Source organism: Spea bombifrons, chromosome 5, assembly GCF_027358695.1.
Source record: "Spea bombifrons isolate aSpeBom1 chromosome 5, aSpeBom1.2.pri, whole genome shotgun sequence".
Taxonomy (NCBI): Eukaryota; Metazoa; Chordata; class Amphibia; order Anura; family Pelobatidae; genus Spea; species Spea bombifrons.
This window is the reverse complement of record NC_071091.1, coordinates 62904266-62926536: the sequence shown is the minus strand read 5'-3', so window position 1 is coordinate 62926536 and position 22271 is coordinate 62904266. Positions and strand designations below refer to the sequence as shown.

At 41.1% G+C, this 22271-nt stretch overlaps 1 protein-coding gene across 1 annotated transcript; it reads left to right on the top strand.

Annotated features, from left to right (window-relative positions):
* Window positions 1-1499: 1499 nt before the first annotated feature.
* On the top strand, window positions 1500-21243 carry BLOC1S5 (biogenesis of lysosomal organelles complex 1 subunit 5). The gene is made up of 5 exons (XM_053466288.1): window positions 1500-1739; window positions 2023-2105; window positions 8902-9031; window positions 13734-13792; window positions 20153-21243. The coding sequence occupies exons 1-5, from the start codon at window positions 1634-1636 to the stop codon at window positions 20324-20326; spliced, it is 552 nt and encodes a 183-aa protein (XP_053322263.1). The 5' UTR covers window positions 1500-1633; the 3' UTR covers window positions 20327-21243.
* Window positions 21244-22271: the final 1028 nt, after the last annotated feature.

Sequence of the window (22271 nt, the reverse complement as noted above, 5' to 3'; positions counted from 1 at the left end):
AAAATAAACACACATCAATCACCATGAAAAAGCATACAAAGTGAATCTACACACACACACCATCCATTTCAAATGGCCCAAGAGGGATACTTTTGTTTTTTAGGGTGTAGTTAGTACTGGGAATATGCGACTTTTGGGTTCACACATAGCGATATACATCTTTGAGTAAATGGATGAAGAACAAAGTGCAATTGAATTTACAAACATATTCTGATGTTTACAGACAAATTATTGTGTACCAATAAAACATTCTGATCTACTTAATGAGTGGGACTTCCAGAAAGAGGGACTTTTCTTCCTAAAAAGGGACACTTGGGTGCCTTGTGACTATGCTTTTAAATGAAATAGTTAATGCCAATAATGACAAGGGTTGTGGTTATCAGAAGCAATGTATGTACACGTCATACTTTTTTCTTCCTTTTAAGTTCACTGAGAGTGGTAGATGCGGGGAAATGTGGTCCAAAGTAAGTGATAGAGGCTAATACAGTGAAGGAATGTAAACATGCATTGGACAGGCATATGAATATCCTTACTCTCAGATGATGAGACCAAGGACTGATTAAAGTCTGAGTCTCTTCATCAGGACAAATGGGCATTTTCCTGGGCAAAGTGTTTAAGGTCATAACACATGGGTACTTCTGAGCTCCGGCTACCTGCAGCCTTCCCTTGCGGGAAGCGGTCCCATTGACATCAGTTGGAGGATCCACTGACGTTGGGGGCATTCCCGCCAATGTCAGCGGGTGTTCCCTCTTACATCATGGGAAACACCCCCATTAAAAGGGCAAATGGGTGGGGAGCAGGGCATGTCAAGACCCCACCCCTGCGACCTGGACGAATTCGGGTGTTGACCCGGAGATCTCCAGGTCAAACCCATAGAGTTCCCAGGTATGGTCATAACCAGGCACAGGCACCCGTACATGTGGGTCAAGCATGCATCCCAACTGTTCCAGAAGTTCTGGGAGTCTCCCGTAATTTAATAGCGGTTCCCTGACGCCCGCAAACTATAACAGACATCTTGGAAATCGATTAGTTAATTTTTTTTAGAGCGAGCACGAGAGAGTTCAGTTATGACCATAAAACGCTCTCTTGCGCTTGCGCTCACGCTCATGTATAATACATCTATGTGAATTGCGTGTAATATGTCCACAAACACATGAATGCCTAAAGTTGCCTTCAGTTACTCCAGCACAGTAGGTAGAAAAGCACCTGTAATTTTGAAATACTTTTTCAACGTTCTAGAATCATAGCAGAGCGGGATCCCAGCGGAGGAAAAGTATGTAGGGACACTTGGCAGGTATGAGATAAAATGAAAGTTTCCTAAGCGTGTGCGTTCAAAGAGCCGGCCATAAATATTCATCATACACTTCCTGAAACAATGGGGCGGGAACTGGGAGAAGCATCAACCAATCATTTGGAGCGGTACAGTTGCGCGAAAACTTGGACTTGGAATGGTGTCCAATCATGAGCCTCGTTTCATCCGCACTGCCCTGTCTGTGTAGTAGTGGCATGTACAGTGGGAGAAGGTCCTGCGTTACGAGACCGTGTTTTGACAGAGGCCCGTTCACATGGCTTATGTCACATGCCTCTTCGTTAACGCTGTCGGCGGCTCTAGCTGATTCTTTCCGACGAGAAAATGAGCAGACAAACCCCGTCTAAGTCAGGCTCTCCGCCTGTACAGAACCCGAAGCCACGGGACAATATCACTGCCATGGGGGCAGCTACCGAACTTATCATGAGAGGTAATGTGAAGATGTGTATGACTTCAGCCACGTATATACGCGTTGGTATATTATTTAACCCGAGACCATAGGAGAAGGCCGAGTACTGGTACCCCTGGTTACTGCTAGATCTTGGGCTTTGTACACTTGCCTGTTGACATGTTTGTGAATTCTCCATGTATCATCAGGGGGTTCTGGCTTAATAATAATGGGGTGAAACCCCATGGAATTAGTGTAGGGGTAATTACTACAAGCTTTATGGAGATGATCAGAACAAATAATAAACTTGCATTTTTGTCTACAGATGTTGGAGAGATTCATTCCAGGCTTCTGGATCATCGACCGGTCATTCAGGGCGAGACACGGTACTTCGTTAAGGAGTTTGAGGTAAATGTATGTCCAGAGGAGCTTCTGTAAAATAACTAATAGCTCTATGTTTACTGTATGTTTCATATGCGTACCTCCCCACCTTCTACTTTGGGAACCAGTCTACATGGCGACTTGGACCCACCATGTTTGATGGCCTGTTGCTCTTTTCAACAAGCAAGCTGATGTGTCAGTACGATGAGAACGGAGTGCAATCGCGTACCCCGACGCAGCACGAAAAGCCTTCGGGAGTAGGTGAATGCAGGATAGTCCTGGCGGTTCAGCCTGCTAACAAGCAGACTGCCATCTTCAGTAAAGTGAACTACTTTTATAAAGCTATTATTATTATTATCTTTTATTTATATGGCACCAACAATTTACGCAGCGCTTAATACAATACATATATTCAAGGGGTATGACAAGATGAGAACTGACAGACTGAGACAAACCGATACATTAGGTGGAGAGAGCCCTGCTTGAGTGAAAATCTTGAGGGAAAGGGGTGAGAAAGATGTGCAAAAAAGGGTTAAATAGGCTCTAAAACTGTTTAAAACCCAAATACGTTCCCTTTATAGAGATATTTAAAGGTGAAGAGCCGCTAATCCTAAAGGGACTAGTGAATTACTAGTTATTCCGAGTAAAACACGAATTCAATACAAGGAATCAGGCAAATATTTGCAAACAAAGTGGTTAATCGTTGAATAGTTCTCCCCTGTAACCTCACAATTTTTTTTCTATAGGCACAAGTGCACAACTGCTCTTAAAAGGTGTAGTCCGGGCCCATATGCACTTTCATGCGTCTGATTGCCGAGTGTTACCTTATCGTTACTGGGTTTTGAGAGGGTGGAATACTAAAGCTCTGGAGCCCCCCGAAGTGCATACAAACATATTTTAGTATTAAATTAATAAGCATTAAGGTGTGGTGAGAATGGCTGTAGACTATTCCTTTTAATATGCATTTTTGAAACATGGAAAAAAGGTACTTTCCTCAGGGTGAAGCTGCAGGTTCCCTCCTCTGTTCTCTGTGATGATTCTCGCCAATGATTGGCTACTTTGAGCAGCCAATTAGTGACAGGAAAGCACTCCCATTGAAAGCATGCACACAGGAGTCTCGATAGACACTTGCAGTGTTCACAGAGCCAGCACCGGAGCTGACTGACGCTAAGTAAGTAATGCGCAAGAAGGTGTGTTTAGCCGAATACATCTCCTGCATGGTAAATAGCTGAAGGAGTATTCTGCAGAATACCTTCATACTATTGCAAGTGGGATACCACGTTTATAGAGACATCCCAGCTGTCATGCATTAAAGCGTTCTGACTGCATCTATGTTTATGAAGAGTATGCATCTCTTTACATAAAGGTGTTATTACACTCATAATAGTTATGTAGTAACACACATCAGAGGCCAATGCATACATATATTGTGTATATATACGTGCTTTATTGAGTTTTTTTTGTTTTTACAGATTTTTATGTATAATAGGTTGCATGTGGAAAGAAACAAATTCCACAGCCGGAAGAGAGACATCACTGAATAACTCTCTATTGCTTCACCAACATAAACTTGTCCTAGATTTTAATGTCACAGTAATGTGGAGCCTGAACTACAGTTGGCATTTGCTTTTATTTGAATAGTTACATGTTATTGGTTTTTACTTCTGCATAGTGATACGTTTTAGTAGGAAGACGGGCAGGGTTAACACTGCTGCCACATGCAGGAAATATAGTTCAATTAGCCCAAAGGAATATAGTCTTTAGATGAGGGAGAAGGTGCTGAAAGCTTATGACATCTTTTTCTCAGTTAGCTCAATAAAGAGTGATTATAAGCTCCGTACAGCCAAAGAGAAGGTATAAAATATAACAGCAGTATACAGAAATGCTGTTTCATAATTGTAAATACCCCATTATATTTATAGATTAATTATAGAATTTCTTGCTATATTTTTAATATACATTTACTTAACTGTCATATAATATAACTAAATGCTGCATTAAAAACCTTATTATTTTTGAAACACACAAAATAATTGATTAAAATGTTGCCTTTTTTTCACACTTTTGCCAGGAATACTTGCCAAAGCTGGCATTGATGGGTTGTTGGCATAGAAATAAAAAAAAAAGCTTTCAGTTATTTTTATGTGGTTCACCGATCTTTACAAAGATTATTTTGTACCCTGACCTCTGGAGGATTTCCCCCCCCATGAGTGTACTCTATACTTTTTATGCTTTCAAGGACTGATATGTCCTTCTTTTGATACCACATTTAAATGTATAGTTTAGGGCTGCAACTAACGATTATTTTAATAATCGATTAGTTGGCCGATTATTTTTTCGATTAATCGATTAATCGGATAAAAAAAAACAATATGCAAATTTTTCGTTTATTTAAAAGAATTTAATGAACTGGATGTTAAAAAACAACTTAAAATTTACATTAACATTCTTATTTTGTTATGATGTAATAAAAAACAATATTTTCAAAGTACAAGAACCCAAACACAATATTTATGAAACAAAATAACCCCAAACATTCTGAAAAGAGGTGGACTATTACTGTTCAAGAAACTTTGCCCCAGCACTTTGCACTTTGCACCCAGCACTTTGCACCCAGCCCTGGCACTTTGCACCCAGCACTTTGCCCCCAGCACTTTGCCCCCAGCACTTTGCCCCCAGCACTTTGCCCCAGCCCTGGCACTTTGCATCCAGCACTTTGCACCCAGCATTCAGCACTTTGCACCAGCACTTTGCACTTTGCACCCAGCCCTGGCACTTTGCACCCAGCACTTTGTACCCAGCACTCAGCACCCAGCACTTTGCCCCAGCCCTGGCACTTTGCATCCAGCACTTTGCACCAGCACTTTGCACTTTGCACCCAGCACTTTGTACCCAGCACTCAGCACTTTGCGCCCAGCACTTTGCCCCAGCCCTGGCACTTTGCACCCAGCCCTGGCACTTTGCACCCAGCACTGGCACTTTGCACCCAGCACTTTGCACTGTGCCCCTGCACCCAGTCTCCAACTCTGCCCTGCACCCAGCCCTGCCCCCACATTCTGCCCTGCCCCCACACTCACACTCTGCCCTGCACCCACTCTGCCCTGCACCCACACTCACACCCTGCCCTGCATCCCCACCCCCACTCTGCCCTGCACCCAGTCTCCCACTCTGCTCTGCACCCACACTCACACCCTGCATCCCCACCCCCACTCTGCCCTGCACCCTGTCTCCTGCCCTGCACCCCCCACCCCCACTCTGCCCTGCACCCCCACCCCCACTCTGCCCTGCACCCACACTCACACCCTGCCCTGCATCCCCTGAAACCCCACTCCCACCCCGCCGTGGACCCCCACCCCCGCGAATCGCTCTGTGCGAATGGAGCCACTCGCACAGAGCGAACCGCTCTGTGCGAATGGAGCCACTCGCACAGAGCGAACCGCTCTGTGCGAATGGAGCCACTCGCACAGAGCGAACCGCTCTGTGCGAATGGAGCCGATCGCACAGAGCGAACCGCTCTGTGCGAATGGAGCCGATCGCACAGAGCGAACCGCTCTGTGCGAATGGAGCCACTCGCACAGAGCGAACCGCTCTGTGCGAATGGAGCCACTCGCACAGAGCGAACCGCTCTGTGCGAATGGAGCCACTCGCACAGAGCGAACCGCTCTGTGCGAATGGAGCCACTCGCACAGAGCGAACCGCTCTGTGCGAGTGGAGCCACTCGCACAGAGCGAACCGCTCTGTGCGAGTGGAGCCACTCGCACAGAGCGAACCGCTCTGTGCGAGTGGCTCCATTCGCACAGAGCGATTCGCTCTGTGCGAGTGGCTCTGTGCGATCCGTGCACATAGACATGAAGAATACTTACCTCCGGAACACGTCACATCCGTCACGTAGCTAAAAGAAGGCGGAGACTGCAGAGCGTGTAGCAGAAGCGGGGAACGCTCGCGGAGGTAAGTAAAAGGAGCCGAGTGCTCCAACAACTAATCGATCACTCGATTAATCGATAACGGAAATCGTCGGCAACGATTTCCGTTATCGATTTTATCGATTCGTTGTTTCAGCTCTAGTATAGTTCAACATTTAGTATGAATAATATATTAAACAATGAAAATATTTTTATATTTTTCATATTTTTAGAGCAATTGTCACCAAACTTGAGTTGACAGAAATACCTCAAAATGTCTTGATTTTGGAACTAGTATTATAATATACACCGTATCTTTCTGGTTAAATTTAAGGAAAATAGTCAAGTTGAAAGCTACTAGGACTTCTCTTCCGCTTGTGAAAACGGCTGTGCCTCTATGGGAAGAAATTTATATTCCAGCTCCTATGTTTAACAAATGTACCGTAGTGCATGTCCTCAGTGTATTGCAGTTCTAATGTTTATACAGAAGACTTTCTGTATAATGAATCTTTTATATCTCTGTGGAGGAGCTTTGGGCCACTCTTTGCTTAAGCTTTAGGTGACAAACTGATAGCCGGACATTCTCCTTCAGGATTTTCTGCTAAAGAATAGGATTCTAGTTTCCATCAATTATGGGAAGTCACTCGGGTCCTTAAGCAGAAAACCAGCCTCAGACCATCACACTACCACCATTGTTTTTGACTGGAATGCTGTGTTACCTTACTCTAAATGTAACAGACCCACATCTTCCAAAAAGTTCCTCTTTTGACTCATTGGTCCACAGAATATTATCCTAAAAGAGTGGTTTACGCCTTGTAATTCTCCCATTGATGCCATTTTTGCACAATTTTTCTTACTGTTGAATCATGACCACTGACCTTAACTGAGGAAGCGAGGCCTGCAGTTCTTTACATGTTAGTCTGGGTTATTTTGTGACCTTCTAGATGAGTCATCGTTGCGCTTATGGAGGAAAAGCTTAGAAATAACTTTGCAACTCTTTCTAGACTAATAGGTGTTAATTACTTTGTTTCTCTTCTTTACATCATGTGCTGCTTTCTGTGACCCTTTAGCCTACTTCACTTTGAAAGAGAGGTTCTATTTAATTGATGTTTAAGTTCAACGGGGCTGGTGGTAATCATGTCTGTATTTTAGTGAAATCGAACCCAATTATCAATTAAATTTGATTAATTGGTTTATATAGTAACTAAGGGGACATTTACTTTTTCACATAGGTCCAAGAAGGATGGAATAGCACATGAAATCATCGTTTAACCCAGGGGTTTTTGGTACCGGGGCAATTTTGCCATTTCTGCTTTATGTCAGTTCAGCGATTATTCCCCTTTCCTGCGAATAGTGTACCCATGTAAAATATATATTTTTTTTTTTCAGGGAGAGAGAGAGCTTTCTTTTGATAGAGAAGAGCCCAGGCTGTCAAACGACAAAAATATCAAATGAGCCACTCTCTGGTCCTGTCTTCACACAATTTTTGGCTATTTGGAGCAGCCAAGCACTGGCAGTAAAGTGCTTCAATTGAAATCACTTCTCATTAGGCTTATTAGGCTTAAACTCTTGTGCAATCCAGCATCGGAACTAACTTGCTGTTACGCTCAGAACCCAGGAGCACAGATAGGATCACATAGATACCAGGGAGAGAACCAGAGCCTTAAGAATTCTCAATAACCACAAGTGGAGCAGACCTTTGGAAGCAAAGGTTGGTAAGCAGGAGAAAACAGGAGAACACAAGCATCACTCTCAGCTACTAGGGCACAAGAAGTCCATCTAAGGGCAAAGCTGAACTGGAAGTAAAGGTTTTAAGAAGCTGCAGAGGTTTCGTGACAAATGAGGAGGTCGTGTAGCAGATTGCTCGGGCAACAGGCAGGTGATACACAGGTAACTCCAGGACCATGAGTTTGAATCCTTCTGTAGCTGGCATCATGGGCGGACGAATGTGAAACTGTAACACCAGCGGTGTATATAATGTTTGTATGCTTTGGCAAGCAGACATTGTCTTCAGGTGGCAATTGGTTCCAGTGTTGGTTCGGTGAGAGTTCCAGGAGGAGCACTGGAATTACTATTAATTTCAGTTGGAGAACTTTTCTGCTACTGAATGGCTGCTTCAGGCAACCAGTGGTTGCATGCAAACAGGATCATGGAGGAGGTGTGCTGCATCTACTCCTACAGGTTATTTGTTGATTTTAACAGTTTGAAGAAGGACGTTAATTAGCAATTTGGACTTTACGGAAACAAAAGATGAGGAGGGTGATATTTTCCCATGCTGGTGATATGTTCTTATTTCACCACTAGATGGAGCCACATAATTATTTTACAAGTCACTCTACGAGATTCATAAAGATACCATTGTCTTGTTACTGTCTGTGAATACCAATGTCCTTCACCTCCATCTCTCATATAAATAGAAACACATGTCTTTGGCAGATGTCCTTTGAGAACAATGTTCGAGGTGCTGTTGTGAGCTAATATAACAGTACCCAGCTGTGCGTGTGTTTCATTCAACTTAGTGTGTATTAAAATAATGATACGTATGCCATTCTCTTTGTTGTAGAGATTCTTTTGAACAGTTTTCCAGAACTGCTTTTCTCTTCTCTAATATGCGTTCAGTTTTCTGAATGCATCCATTATTGAGTGTTACTGATGATTTACTTGCATGTGAGGCTTAAAATCAAGGTCAACAGTCATGCAGCTTCACCTGTAACAAAAATATTTTACATTTTTAAATACACAGGTTAGTATATACCATATGCGAATACTTTATTGTTCCCTCACCAATTTTGCTACCGCCAACTCTTATTATAAAGTTTAGTAGGGGTAATGATGTTAACTGAATTTTTTTTTTTTAAATCAGAACTTTTTCTGTATAAAAAGAGTACGGATACATTACCAATTTATATGGCTGTTTTCAGGAGAAACGTGGACACAGAGAAATGAGAGTTCTCGGAAATTTGAAAAACAGCATATGGGAAACCAAAGAACAGACTCTTCCAAAATGTGTTGACCTAATGCAAGACCAGCTGGGATCTGCTCTCAAGAAATGTACGTATATGCATTCATACCTCTGTTTGCCAGCGTATCCTAAGTTAAACTGTAATTATTTTAGACTTGTTTTGATAATTAATGGAGTAGCGCAATTTTTATGGTACAGTGTGGACATTTTATGTAACCTGACTAAATTATATTATACATCTTTATTAGATGCCTTCCAGTTTCTAAGACACTCCTTTACGTACCTGGTGTTTCAGTCACACCCATTGCTGACAGATGTATAAAATCAAGCGCATAGGCAGCCATCTCCATAGACAAACATTTGCAGTATAATGGGTTGTACTGAAGAGCCCAGTGACTTTAAACATAGACTCCAAAGCGGTGGAAATATGTTCTCTGGGGGTGATGAATTACGCTTCACTATCTGGAAGGCTTATTGGCCAATGTGGGTTTGGCAGAGGACAGGAGAATACTACCAACCGGAATGCAAAGAGCCTACTGTAAATTTTGGTAGAGGAGGGCTAATGGTCTGGGGTTATCTTTAGGGTGTGGGCAAGGCCCCTTAGTTCAATGAAGGGTAATATTAATGCTACAGCATACAAGCACATTTTAGTCAATTGTATGCTTCCAACTTTTTTGCACAAGTTTGGGGAAAGTCCTTTCCTTTTCCAACTTGACTGTGCCCCTGCGCACAAAGTAAAGTCCATAGAGACATGGTTTAGGCTAGGTTTCCACTTGTTTTTTTTTTTGCTAAAAACGCCAATTCAGCCACACAGCATTTTTTTTGTGAAAAAACGCTGCAGCCAGATGTTAGCTGTTCTTCAATAGGAAATCACACAATGCCATATCCACTTGGCATTCTTTTTGGCGTTTTTTCAGTCCTCTTTGGCGTTTTTTGCTTTTTTGGGCTCTGTGGCAGTTTTTCAAAATCACAGCATGTTGACACTCTGGCGTTTTTTGCAAGGAAATCTTGGCGTTTTTCTCCAATAGAAGTCTATGGGAGAGAAAAAACGCCATGAAAAAGCCATGTGGGTTTATTGCCTTGGCGTTTTTTCCACAGTTACAATGCAGAAGATGGACCCTGTATCTGTGTGTCCTACGAGAAATAGGCTGTAAACAAACAGTTTCACACAAAACAAAGTTCATATGGAATTTTACACCATTGGGAACAAACATGCCATTACAAACAAACATACCCAACTGGATCCTGCGTGCCAAAAGCAACAGCAAACAATTTGCACCATCATTTGGTGCCAATCTTCCTAGAGCAGCAGACATTCGGAATAAAGCATGCCTTACAAACCACAGAAAAGAGACAAAAGGCTCCGCTGGGGCATGTTTAAGTAGAACTCTACCAAGGAAATGACATCAGGAGGGGGCAGATACTTGCCATTTATCCTAATCCCTTTTAGCTGGGTGAAACTTCTAACTTGTAAAGGCTGGAAAAACTGCCTAAGGTCAAAAAAAGCAATTTCCACAGAAAGGCTAAAACGCCAGAAAAAAAACTCCAGAAAAAACGCCAAAACGCAGGTAAATGCAGTGGCAGTTTTCTTGGCGTTTTTCCTGGCGTTTTTCATCAAGAAAAAAACGCAGGAAAAACTCGAGCGGCCTTAAGAGCCCTCACTGTAACCCAGTTGAACACATTTGAGGTAATTTGGAACGCTGATTAGTAGGCAGGCCTTCTCGTCCAACAACATTGCCTGAGCTCACAAACAGGCTTTTGGCTGAATGGGCACAAATTCCCACAGGCACACTCCACAAACTTGTGAAAAGCCAGACATGTGGAGGCTGTTATAGCTGCAGGAGAGGAAATTCCTTATTATTGCCCATGGTTTTGGTATGGGTTGTCCAACAAGCTCATATAGGTGTGATGGTCTCCACATACTTTTGGTCACATGGTGTAAACGAAGCCTGTGCCTTTCTACTTGGTGGCCGCTGTCTAATGTGTATACTATGATCCACCCCCTTATTGTTTATCCCTAATCAATTGGCGATGTATTATGTGACTTCACGTTTTCTGGAGTAGTTTAACTACCCTGGGATTTTATTGGATCCATTGTAACAGCTCCATTTGGTAGATTTCGGATTGCTCAACCCCTTGCTGAAGCTGACATCACCAGAAAGGTTTACTGACGTTAATCCAATGTACTGTAATAGTTATGCTACACTTCAGCTCTGCAACAAAAAGAAGGTTGTCCTAATTAAAATGACTACAGGGCATATATATAGATATCTGACTGTGAAGGTCCTACTTTCAAAGAGGGAGCAGGCAGCTGGAAGTGATCGTGTAAGAGAAGTAAGATAACACTTGTGCGAACCTTACTTTTCATAGTAAAAGTGTACTTAATCTTTTTCTTAAGGGATAAAATGTACATTTTAAAAGGCACCTGCAATCACTGCTAGATTAATTGCAGGATTGTTGCCGTTCCATTTTTGATTACGTATCCCATGTAAAAAGCAGAACATTCCACAGTGATTGGCTTAAGACCAAAGTACAATCAAATGGATGTATTTTAGAAAGTTGACTCATGCATAAACTTCTCCTGTTTAAGAAGCGTTCTTATAATATGAATACAGCTCCCTGCACCATACACTATGTCTAGTGTTTCTAGGTTCAAACAGGCGCTCAAATAGATGAACATTTATTATGTTTAAGTCCTTCTACCAGTGTCAATATACAATCATCCTTACCTTGTAATGTTAAGCAACATAATCCACAAGGTTTCATCTTGTCCAGTTATGTGTATGAAACCATCTTGTTTATTTTTTTTGAGTTACACCACATTTGGCTTAATAGGGCTCCTTAAATAAGGTAAAATAGATTGAACCCTCTATCAAAATATTCTAGCAGTAGGATAAAGATGGAAAAAATAACACACAGGAGCTCATGTCTGTGAAGTTCATTACTCTCTCAAAGTATTTTGGGGGGAGCCCAGAGCTCAATTTTCTGACTGGCAGGCTGCGTATATTGGCCATTGGATGTAAAATACTGCTGTCTCTAACATCATACCTAGATTAACATAGACAATTAACTATATACGGCCCCTACCCCTGGGGGGTGGCGGTGGTAGGGAAAGAGAGAGTTTCTGTATATATAGACCACTCCGCATTTAGCCATGAACGTCTTAATGGTTTCTGAAGTTTTTGCTTGGAAGAATAATTTTATCTGTGGTTGGTGGGTACGACTTGTTGAGTTGTGTGTTGAGCAGCACATCTCAGGGTCCCTCAGCTCATGAAGAGTCAATCTCTGACTGCCAAAATATGAAATTTATTTTTTTTCACCTGATGTAGACCTGTTTCTGCTCAGTCTGGCATTCCTGTGATCGACCAAAAATACATTCTACATGTTGAAAGACAAAAAACAAGTAGAATCTATTCCCCCCCCCCTGAAATTGTTATTGCCAAAGAGAAGAGAGCAATGTAATTTGTCCAAGTATCCATAAGTATCCTGTTATGGTTACCAGTCTGGCATCTGGAAAACCTTGAACCTCGCACTTCATAGGCAGCTGGGAATATTTCTGTCTTTTCTCTGGAGAGGCTTTTATTTTCGGGGAATGTTTTTCACACTGGAAAGTTTGTTCATGAGCTAGCATCCCTGTTTTGTCCTGTAGGTTTATCTATTATTCCTTGAGGAAAGCGATGCACGTTGCAATTACTTGCTGTTTAACGCACCAGTATTTGTCGTCTTTTTTTTTTGTTTCTTTTTATTTAAACTTTATTCTTCAATAAAATGAATACAGCATGAACATAAAAATGCAAAGGGTGAACAGTTACAATAGTGAAGCATCCTAACATGGCAGAACCATAAAAAAATACGGGCAATGAGTCTTAGCGTATCGAGAGAAGAACACAAAACAATAGCATTCAAAGACATTATTACAAGGCAGATAGCAATCGTAACCACATGAATTAATGAGGGAGTAAGATGCAGCATATAGCATCATCCAGTGACCAAAAGGACACCCTTGTGATAGACAAGTTATAGAAGAAACACAAAGTAAAAACCCAAAAAACAGAAACCATCTGTCCACTCGTCACATCAGAGGTCAGCACAGCTATTCTGTATACCCTTACCATGTATACCAAAAAGCCACCTAAAACAGCGTAAAGTGCTTGTCGGCAATGTAGAACCCAAAAATCGATACGCATCAAGGGTAATATTTGTCGTCTTAATTGCTCTGTGGCAAACATTTCATATGTTGCTGCAAAGGAGGCTGTATAGCTGACATTCCCCTCTTTAACCAACGTATGACCTGAAATGAGTAGTAGTAGGGTCTGCATCACATTATTTAGGTAGAAATTGTAATACTGCTTGTTGGTGAAACCCATTTCTCTCAGGAAAAATAATGTATGGATCTCTTATTTTTTCCCCTCTAATGTCTGTGTGGTATGTCTGAAGGACCTTAAGTGCTTACAGGGTTGCTCCAGAAAATGAAAATAATGGAAGTAATTGAAACCTCTGCCCATGTGTTTGCAATCTGGGATCTCAGTGACTTTCTGCAGGGAAGCACAGCGTGCTGTTGCTTGTTAGCAGCATACGGGGCTATAGTCTTCTGATCTCTTCTTGTTCTGTCTTTTTGAAAGCCAGTAAGGTGCGTTATGCCATCAAAAAGTCACCTGGTTCCCATTGTGGGGCAGTTCCTGCACATTGTGTTAATACTGTAGCTGTGACTATGTCTGCCGCCTATCACACACTTGGATTTTCTTCAATGGCGGAACAGCTGATTAATCCATTCAAATCTGTTTCTTTCAGTGGAAAATGCCAATGTTGCCATCCTCAGGCTCCAGGAAAATGGGCAGGAAAAAGCAAAGGTAAACACAGTTTGCAGCACATTTTTACCATAAACTGGAGACAGATGAAACCTCCAAGAATGTATAATCTGTACCCTCAAGAAGCCTAGACAGTGCTTGTAACCAGTGTTACATTTAAATGTCTGCGTTTGTTAGGTTAACCGCAGAATTTCTTTGGCACCAGTACTCCGTGAATTATTTGCAATTTATGTATGTATTTCATTTACTTGTCAAGAGCTGATGATCAAAGTGAGTCCTTGTTGCTGGAATAACACCTTTTTTATCAATTCTCCCAGAAATGTGAAAGTTTTAAATCCCGATGCCCTCTTTTTCGTCAGATAGGTATGAACACACATGTAGTATATACATTTACGTACAAGCGGAATAGGACTTCATTGATGGAAGCTGAAAGCAATTTATATACAGAAGGTGTAAACACATTTCAGCAGTGACTAATGTTCTGTGTTAACGTCACCTCCCTCATCTACATATTCTCCTTGCATCCTGTGAATGGAAAACGTGAATCAAATCAGTCTAATACTCTTACATATTTAATGCTGAAGACCCTCCAGAAACCACTAAGTCTTAATTACCTTCAAACCACACGGTTCTAGGGAATACTTCACATTTTAATGCAGACTCTCACAAAAGAGCATTTTACAGACATACTTAAGTGGGGGTGATATGGTGTATTTTAGGTCTGTAGATAAGGCTTTGGGGGAAGTTTGTTCATTAACCTCTGAAAGGTTGCTGGGGCTCCATGAAGCCTAAATGGTAAGACCGTAAATAGTAACTGGTGTATTCCTGACCAGTAGTAATGGTAAGTAAACATCCACCAGATGACCATGATCACCAGGCTAGAAGTGTTCCTTGGCATTGAACCAGGTAAAATAATAACAAAGAATAAATGATCTAGATTTGGAACATTTAGTGGAATGGCAGTGCTACCTGTGGTATGTTTTTTGCCCTTTCCGTAATATATGATGCATTTATGAGTCAGTAGATGGCACCATAGTCACACACAATAGATAGCAGCAGGATTCCACTTTAACCCACAGACGTTTTAATTGCTTGCTTACATTGAAAGACGTGTTTAACGTATCGTAGAAAGTTAAAGGTTATAACTGGTGCTTGTTACAGCTGGTAAGTATGGTTCATAAATCCTCTTTTTGTTTTCTATGTGGCATGATCAATAAATCCTCACGATTCCCTCATCTAGTTTGAGACTTTAACTAAATCTGGCCACTGCGTACGTTCTCTTCGGATTCTTTGCGGTTTATTCCAGTAGTCATATTTGGATGACTATGTTTATCACGTCAAACAGTAAAACAATATAAGAATAAAGGTCCAAAATTAAAATCTTAGAAACCCCTATTAAATCTAACAGAGGTATTAAAAATATATACGCAACCTTGCTAAGATAACTTCAACATACCTGGTCATTTCAATAAACTTCTCTTAATCCACACTGTAAATTGTGTAGTGCTTTATGAAGCCTTCGGATATTGCTTAATTAAGCTGCATAAAAGCCTGCAGATGTTGTAGCGAGCAGATGATGTGGTAGTAACATACACAGAGAATGTCTCTCACAACAATAATATATTCTACTTCGTATAAACTTCATATACCGTGTTTCCCCGATAGTAAGACACCCCCGATTGTAAGACGTATCGGGAGTTTCAGAGGGGTCAGCTAATATAAGCCGTACCCCGAAAGTAAGACATATGTCTTACTTTCGGGGAAACACGGGGGATTTGCCGGGTCCGCCACTCTAAGGGGCCGGGAAGTCCCCACCAAGGCCGGCCTTACGTGTCTGCGGCCGCACAGGATTTAAATTAAAACATCGGGGTTTTTTTTTAACTTTATTTAACATCCTCCATGTTAAATAAAGTTAAAAAAAACTTTATTTAACATGGAGGATGTTAAATAAAGTTTTTTTAACTTTATTTAACATGGAGGATGTTAAATAAAGTTGAAAAAAACCCCCGATGTTTTTATTTAAACCCTGTGCGGCCGCAGACCCCTAAGGCCGGCCCCTTAGAGCAGGGCCGACCTTTGGGGTGTGCGACCGCACAGGGCGCCACACTCCAGGGGGTGCCAACCTGCGGCACCCGGCACCCCTCCAGAGACGGACAGTAATGTCCGCCGCTGGAGGAGCAGGCTCGCAAGGGAGCGGTATCGGAGGTCTTTAACAGACCTCCGGCTCCCTTGAGTGATTTTAAGCCGGGTTCAACCCGGCTTAAAATCACTCAAGGGAGCCGGAGGTCTGTTAATGACCTCCGATACCGCTCCCTTGTGATCTGCGCGGCAACAGCTGTTGTGCGCCGGGGTTTCTTGTCAGATCCCGGCGCACAACACTGAAGCCGCGCCCACCGCTGTCCGTGCCCTCTGACCCGGAAGGAGACAAGAACTGAAGAAGAGGAGCGAAGAGGAGGAAAAGAAGCTGAAAGAAGAAAGGAAAGGTAGGAAAGCATTAAGTGAGAGTGGATTGGTGTATATGTGTGTGGATTGGTGTATGTGTGTGTGGATTGGTGTATATGTGTGTGTGGATTGGTGTATATGTGTGTGTGGATTGGTGTATATGTGTGTGTGGATTGGTGTATATGTGTGTGTGGATTGGTGTATATGTGTGTGTGGATTGGTGTATATGTGTGTGGATTGGTGTATATGTGTGTGTGGATTGGTGTATATGTGTGTGTGGATTGGTGTATATGTGTGTGTGGATTGGTGTATATGTGTGTGTGGATTGGTGTATATGTGTGTGGATTGGTGTATATGTGTGTGGATTGGTATATGTGTGTGGATTAGTGTATATGTGTGTGGATTTGTGTATACGTGTGGATTGGTGTATATGTGTGTGGATTGGTATACGTGTGGATTGGTATATATGTGTGGATTGGTAAGTGTGTGAGAGTGATGGGTGTTATGCTGTACCATTTCCAATGTCTTTTTCATGATCTAATTATGCTCTAAAAGTACATCATAACTCCCATCACTCTCAATTTTTTCCCAATATAAGACATACCCCGAAAGTAAGACATAGTGGGGCTTTTAGGGATAAAAAGAAAGTAAGACACTGTCTTACTTTCGGGGAAACACGGTATTTCAGACACTTGACTCCTTGGAAAAGTCTTGACATAGAACATTTACTTTGAGGCTACTTTTTTCTTTTTTCAGCTTGGTAAATTTACTTCTGTAACCTTTTAGGGCCATTACGAAGCTGCCAAAACTCCTTTCCTTATATGACGGGTATATTTTAATTCTTTAAACTAAGAAGATTAAACCTTGCTTGCTTGTATTAACATCAAGAGTGGGAAACCACAGTGACCTATACACTCCCACGAAAAATCAACAGTGGTCTCTAGGCTGCGGCCAACGTTGGAGTGGTGAGAGCCCACAGGACCTGCTGATACACTGTCCCTTCTGTTTACAGGAGAATAAGTGAGATTGCTTAGAAAGGTCACAGTGCAAAATAACCTTGGCAAAGATCTGTTGAATCCATCATTTCTTCTACTTCAGAATGCACAATCAGACACTTTAGACATGCCTTGGAAGTCTGACGTAACTAACCTTTTTCAGATCTCTGAACAAGAGACCACTTTCTCAGGAACAGAATTATTGCTATAATTTACGATGGGTAAACCGGACATAACAAATAGTGTATAACGCTATTATAACAAACAATTATAACAGAAACGAGTTAAGAAGGGCCCTGCTCGGTCAATCTAGAAGATTTTTGAATATTAAGTCAGCGTTTTATTTTAATGTAACAATTTTAAATCGACACTATGCCCACAACAAAGTAATCAAACATTGCCAGGATCGCTAAATTACCATGTGAGACAGAAGCAGGCCCTGACAGAATGGTAGCCACAGATTCCCTTTCTTGACTGCCTATGTGGTATCGTTTTCTGTTAATAGTTTTCGAAGGCATATGATGGACTCATTTGCAGAATTATTTACAAATAACCCTTCCCTTTACTTTTGGAGTACAGCATCATTTGTGGGCTTTTTATTAATCTGTGAATAATAAAGCAATTTAATTTTAGAATGTTCACTATTCAAGTTTTATTGTATTCTCTGTTTAATAATGCGACCTGCTTTGAGGCAGAGCACCTCTTCGGGAGCGTTAAAATGGTTCCTAGGATTCCATTATCTGCCATTATCTGTTGTTATTTAGGGATTTATAAAGTATCATCGTATTCTGCAGCATCATATACCAGATACGTAATATAGTGTGCATTTAGGACTATACCTGGTCTGCTTTATGTTCAGTCTGACCATGCCTAGACCTAACCCCTATTGATTTCATTTGAGAAAATGTTATCTTATAGCATTGGCATTCAGCTCCACACAGCAATGCTATATTAACCACTTAATGAGAAAGCCCGTACATGTATGGGGTCAAAATGCATTTTTAAATGGGTTTAGGGACCGCCCATTGTCCTTAAGGGGTTAAAGGCTGTACAAATAACTTCCAAACAGGAATGCACATCTATTGCTATAATTGGTAATGCTACATTTCCAGTAGATTTTGCTGGGAATTTCCAGAAAGAGGTCACCCACTTTATTTGAAATCAGCTGTTTTTAGTTTTAAAATGAAATAATTAAAATTACAAAAATGTGTTTGGCCCGAATGTCATACTATTACTGTTTTGTTTTTCCTAGAGATTAAGTCCCTAGTGAAGAATACAAGCTGTGACTTCTCTAATCATCTTGGTGCAGAGAATACAACAGAAAGTATTGATTACCATTTGCTTTGAACAAAAATAAATAATTGGTATGTACGCTATATGGACAAGTTTTGGGACACACCTCTTAATTATTGAATTCAGGTGATTTTATTGGACCCATTGCCACAGGTGTATAATATCAAGCAACTAGTCATGCAGTCTGCGTTTACAAACATTTGTAAAAGAAAAATGGGTTGAATTCAAGAGCGGTAGTGTGATAGGATGCCACCTTGCAATAAGTCAGTTTGTGAAAGTTCATCCCTGCTAGATATTCCACAATAACCATTTATATTCCATAGTAAGTGGGATTATTAGAAAGTGGAAGCGTTTAGGAACAGAAGCAACACAACTGGAAAGACCACGTAAAGTCGCAGAGCGGGGTCACAGAGTGCTGAGGTGCATGAAAGTTGCCAACGCTCTGCTGAAGAGTTCCAAACTTCCACTGGCATTAATATCGGCACAAAAACTGTGCGGCGGGAGCTTCATGGAATAGGTTTCTACGGCCAAGCAGCTGCAAGCAAGCCTCACAGCACCAAGAACAATGCTAAGAGTTGGATCGAGCGGTGTAAAGCTGGACTTTGGAGCAGTGGAAACGTGTTCTATAGAGTGACTAATTGCGCTTCTCTGTTTGGCAGTCTGATGGGTGAGTCTGGGTTTGACGGATACCAGGAGAACATTAACTGCCTGACTGCATTGTACCAGCTGTAAAGTTTTTCGGGGGAATAATGGCCTGGGGGTGTATTTCTGGGGATGGGCTAGGCCCCTTACTCCCAGTGAAGGGAAATCTTAATGCTTCAGCACACCAAGACACTTTGGACAATACTATGCTTCCAAAGTTTGGGGAAGGCGCTTTTCTATTCCAGCATGACTTTGCCCTAGTGCACAAAGCAAGGTCCGTAAAGACATGGTTGGATGAGTTGGGTGTGGAAGAACTTGACTGGGGCCCTGACCTCAAACACCTTTGGGATGCTGGACCTCATAAATGCTCTAATGGATAAATGGGCAAAAATTATCACAGAAACACCACAAAATCTTGTGGAAAGCCTTTCCAAAAAGGTGGAAGCTGTTACAGCTGCAAATGATGGACCAACTATATATGAATGCCTATGTATTTAGAATGCAATGTCCTTTTTGGATTGTTATGGTCAGGTGTCCCAATACTTTTGTCCATAAAGTGTACGTACAACAGGATGCTCCTGAAACGTATGGTTATTAGACAATAGAAAACCTAGAACTTGATGTGATATAATCTCATATGGTTGTGGGTTATTTTAGGATAGCTACACTCAAAAAATATTCGAATAGCCTGCTAGGCCTTTTGATTATTTCCCTTTTTTTTTTTATATATAACTGTAAGTAGGAGTGACACTCCTACAGCATCACCAGTGTGAACATATATATTGAAATATTAAAAATATATATTTGCACTGAGTTTTCCCCCAAAATATATTGTGATACTTAGTTTTAAAACATGCAAGTAGAACATGCCTTAATATTTGATCTGCCCGCTCTATTACTCGAAAGCAGTTGGCTGGATTCTCTGCTCAACATCTGGCTTGCCAAGGATAACCAAGATGGGCTTTTGAAGAGTTGCTTTACAGGAGTGTATTAAAGAAACCTAAAATCTTCTTTATTTTTTCTCTCTCAGAATGACCTGAGGAAGGGGAATAATGAGAAACTACGTGCCCACTGGGAAATATTCATGGAGGAACAACATCAGAAGCGACTGGCTGTTGATGAAGAACACAGGAAAGCAATGATGCGTCTAAAGGAACAGTATGCAGAGATGGGCAAAGATCTCTCTAAAATAGCTTCTTTATAAGGAAGTACCTATGTACACAGTTGGCCATGTTTTCTGGTTTCACTTGTATGACCTGATGTTGAAAATGGCCCTTCGAAGAAGAAGAGGCTTGTTTCCTTTACCTCATTTTTAAGTGCCTGACATCGCAGAAGAGGTGGATTAAGAAAACATGCACTGGATTAACTCGAGTACAAAATGATGGTTCCCTTTCTATTCTTGCTTTTGTTTAGTCAAACTGTTAGTTACTTAAAGATAAATGATTCGCCGAGAAGCAGATTAGCTATAATCACATTTATAACACTTGAAGGGTTTCTCGCTGCAGTCTTATGGTAATACAGCTAGCTAAAGTGATAAAAAGGTTAGAAATAATAAACCCTTATTACTTGTTTTCATGTAAGCCAGGTTTAAATAGTGGCTTCTGGGAACCAACATGGCTACTCGTTGCATTAGGTCAGTAACGTTACCAAAATATATCAGAAGACTGCAACTGCATTCATCAATTTTGCATTCTAATGCTCTTCCACAGAATGATAATGTGTTTAAATTAAGTTAAACTTTTATGAACCGTTTCTTTAACACTTGCTTTTTTGTTAGTTACCTGCAAATGCTGCTTGGTCTTTTTAATGAGCACATTTCTATTGATCTCAAGCAATACAATAGATTTCACTTTCACTTTTTAGTGTCGTAGAGCAATAAAACTACACGGTGTAATAATTAGGAAATGTGAAAAATGCCATCATTATAGGGTTTTGAGTCTTTTGCATATCGCGCACAATTATTTTGCCCGGGCTGGTGCCACATCTCATAGTCAACGGTCACCTGTCACTTGAGCTAAAAGGTCGTGTTTTGGTTAGGGAAATGAAAGCTAAAGTATTTTCTCCATCACATTGATTATACAGTCTGCTAATACTACATTTAATGCTAGTGAAAGAAGAAAATTTCCTCCGGCACTACATGTTGACCTGTATTTACAGTTACAGTTAAATAATGTGTGCTAAGACTTGCAGTATTTGTTATGCATGTGTTTCTCAGGTGGTGGCAGCGACGTGGACTTTCATTCCGTCACCTCTTTGCTTGCTGAAACAGCTGATGTCCAAAATTCCAGAGGGTTTTCTCAACCCAGTCCTGATGTGCAACTCTGGTTTTGTTTTAGGAATATTATCCCTTTCTCAAAACCAGAGATAAGTCAGTTTGATTAATCTACCTGGACTCAGACAAAGCCAATCTTACATCTGTCTGGGCATTAGTTGGGAGTTCATCAACTGTTGTGTTTCTTGGTTTGCATGCCATTCTGTTAATGCTGTGGTTTGGCATATAGTACATTTTAGTTCACTCCCCCTCATACTTACCAAAGATTGATAAATAGGGGCTGAGAAAGGACCACTGTGATTGTTCGGTAGCATTGCTAGGTTTTAAATACAGGGAGTTTTTTGTGGAACCTTTGATGAAGTCGCAATTTTCTAAGAAGCATTTTACAATTTGACACTTGTCTTAAAGAATTAACTAAATTTTTTATTTGGTAATGTAACATAGCACTGAAGTAAAGTGGGCTTAATTTCATGTTTCATTTAAATGTGTTCATCTGGGGTTGTCTTTGTAGGCATTTTTTGGTGACATTGATTACTAACACTAAGTCCTGTTTATCCAATTAAGGTATCATGAGTCAGAAGGTCCCTTTGGGTGATTAAGATTGTGACATTCTATTGTTAAAAGCAAGGCAGTATGATAAGGTCTTTTTGTGGTTTTCTAGTAAATGAATATAAGATAACTTTGACAAGACATAAATATGGCTAATGTGCAGCTTTTTGATATTTATACTAGATATAATGCTGGACTGGCTGTCTTCTCATCACTGAATGCATTAATGCCTCTCCGTTTCAATCTATTCTCTCCTTTCTTGGTATCATCATCATCATCATCATATGAAAGAGTGAAATACAGGTTGGTATAGAACAGTGCAAGGCAC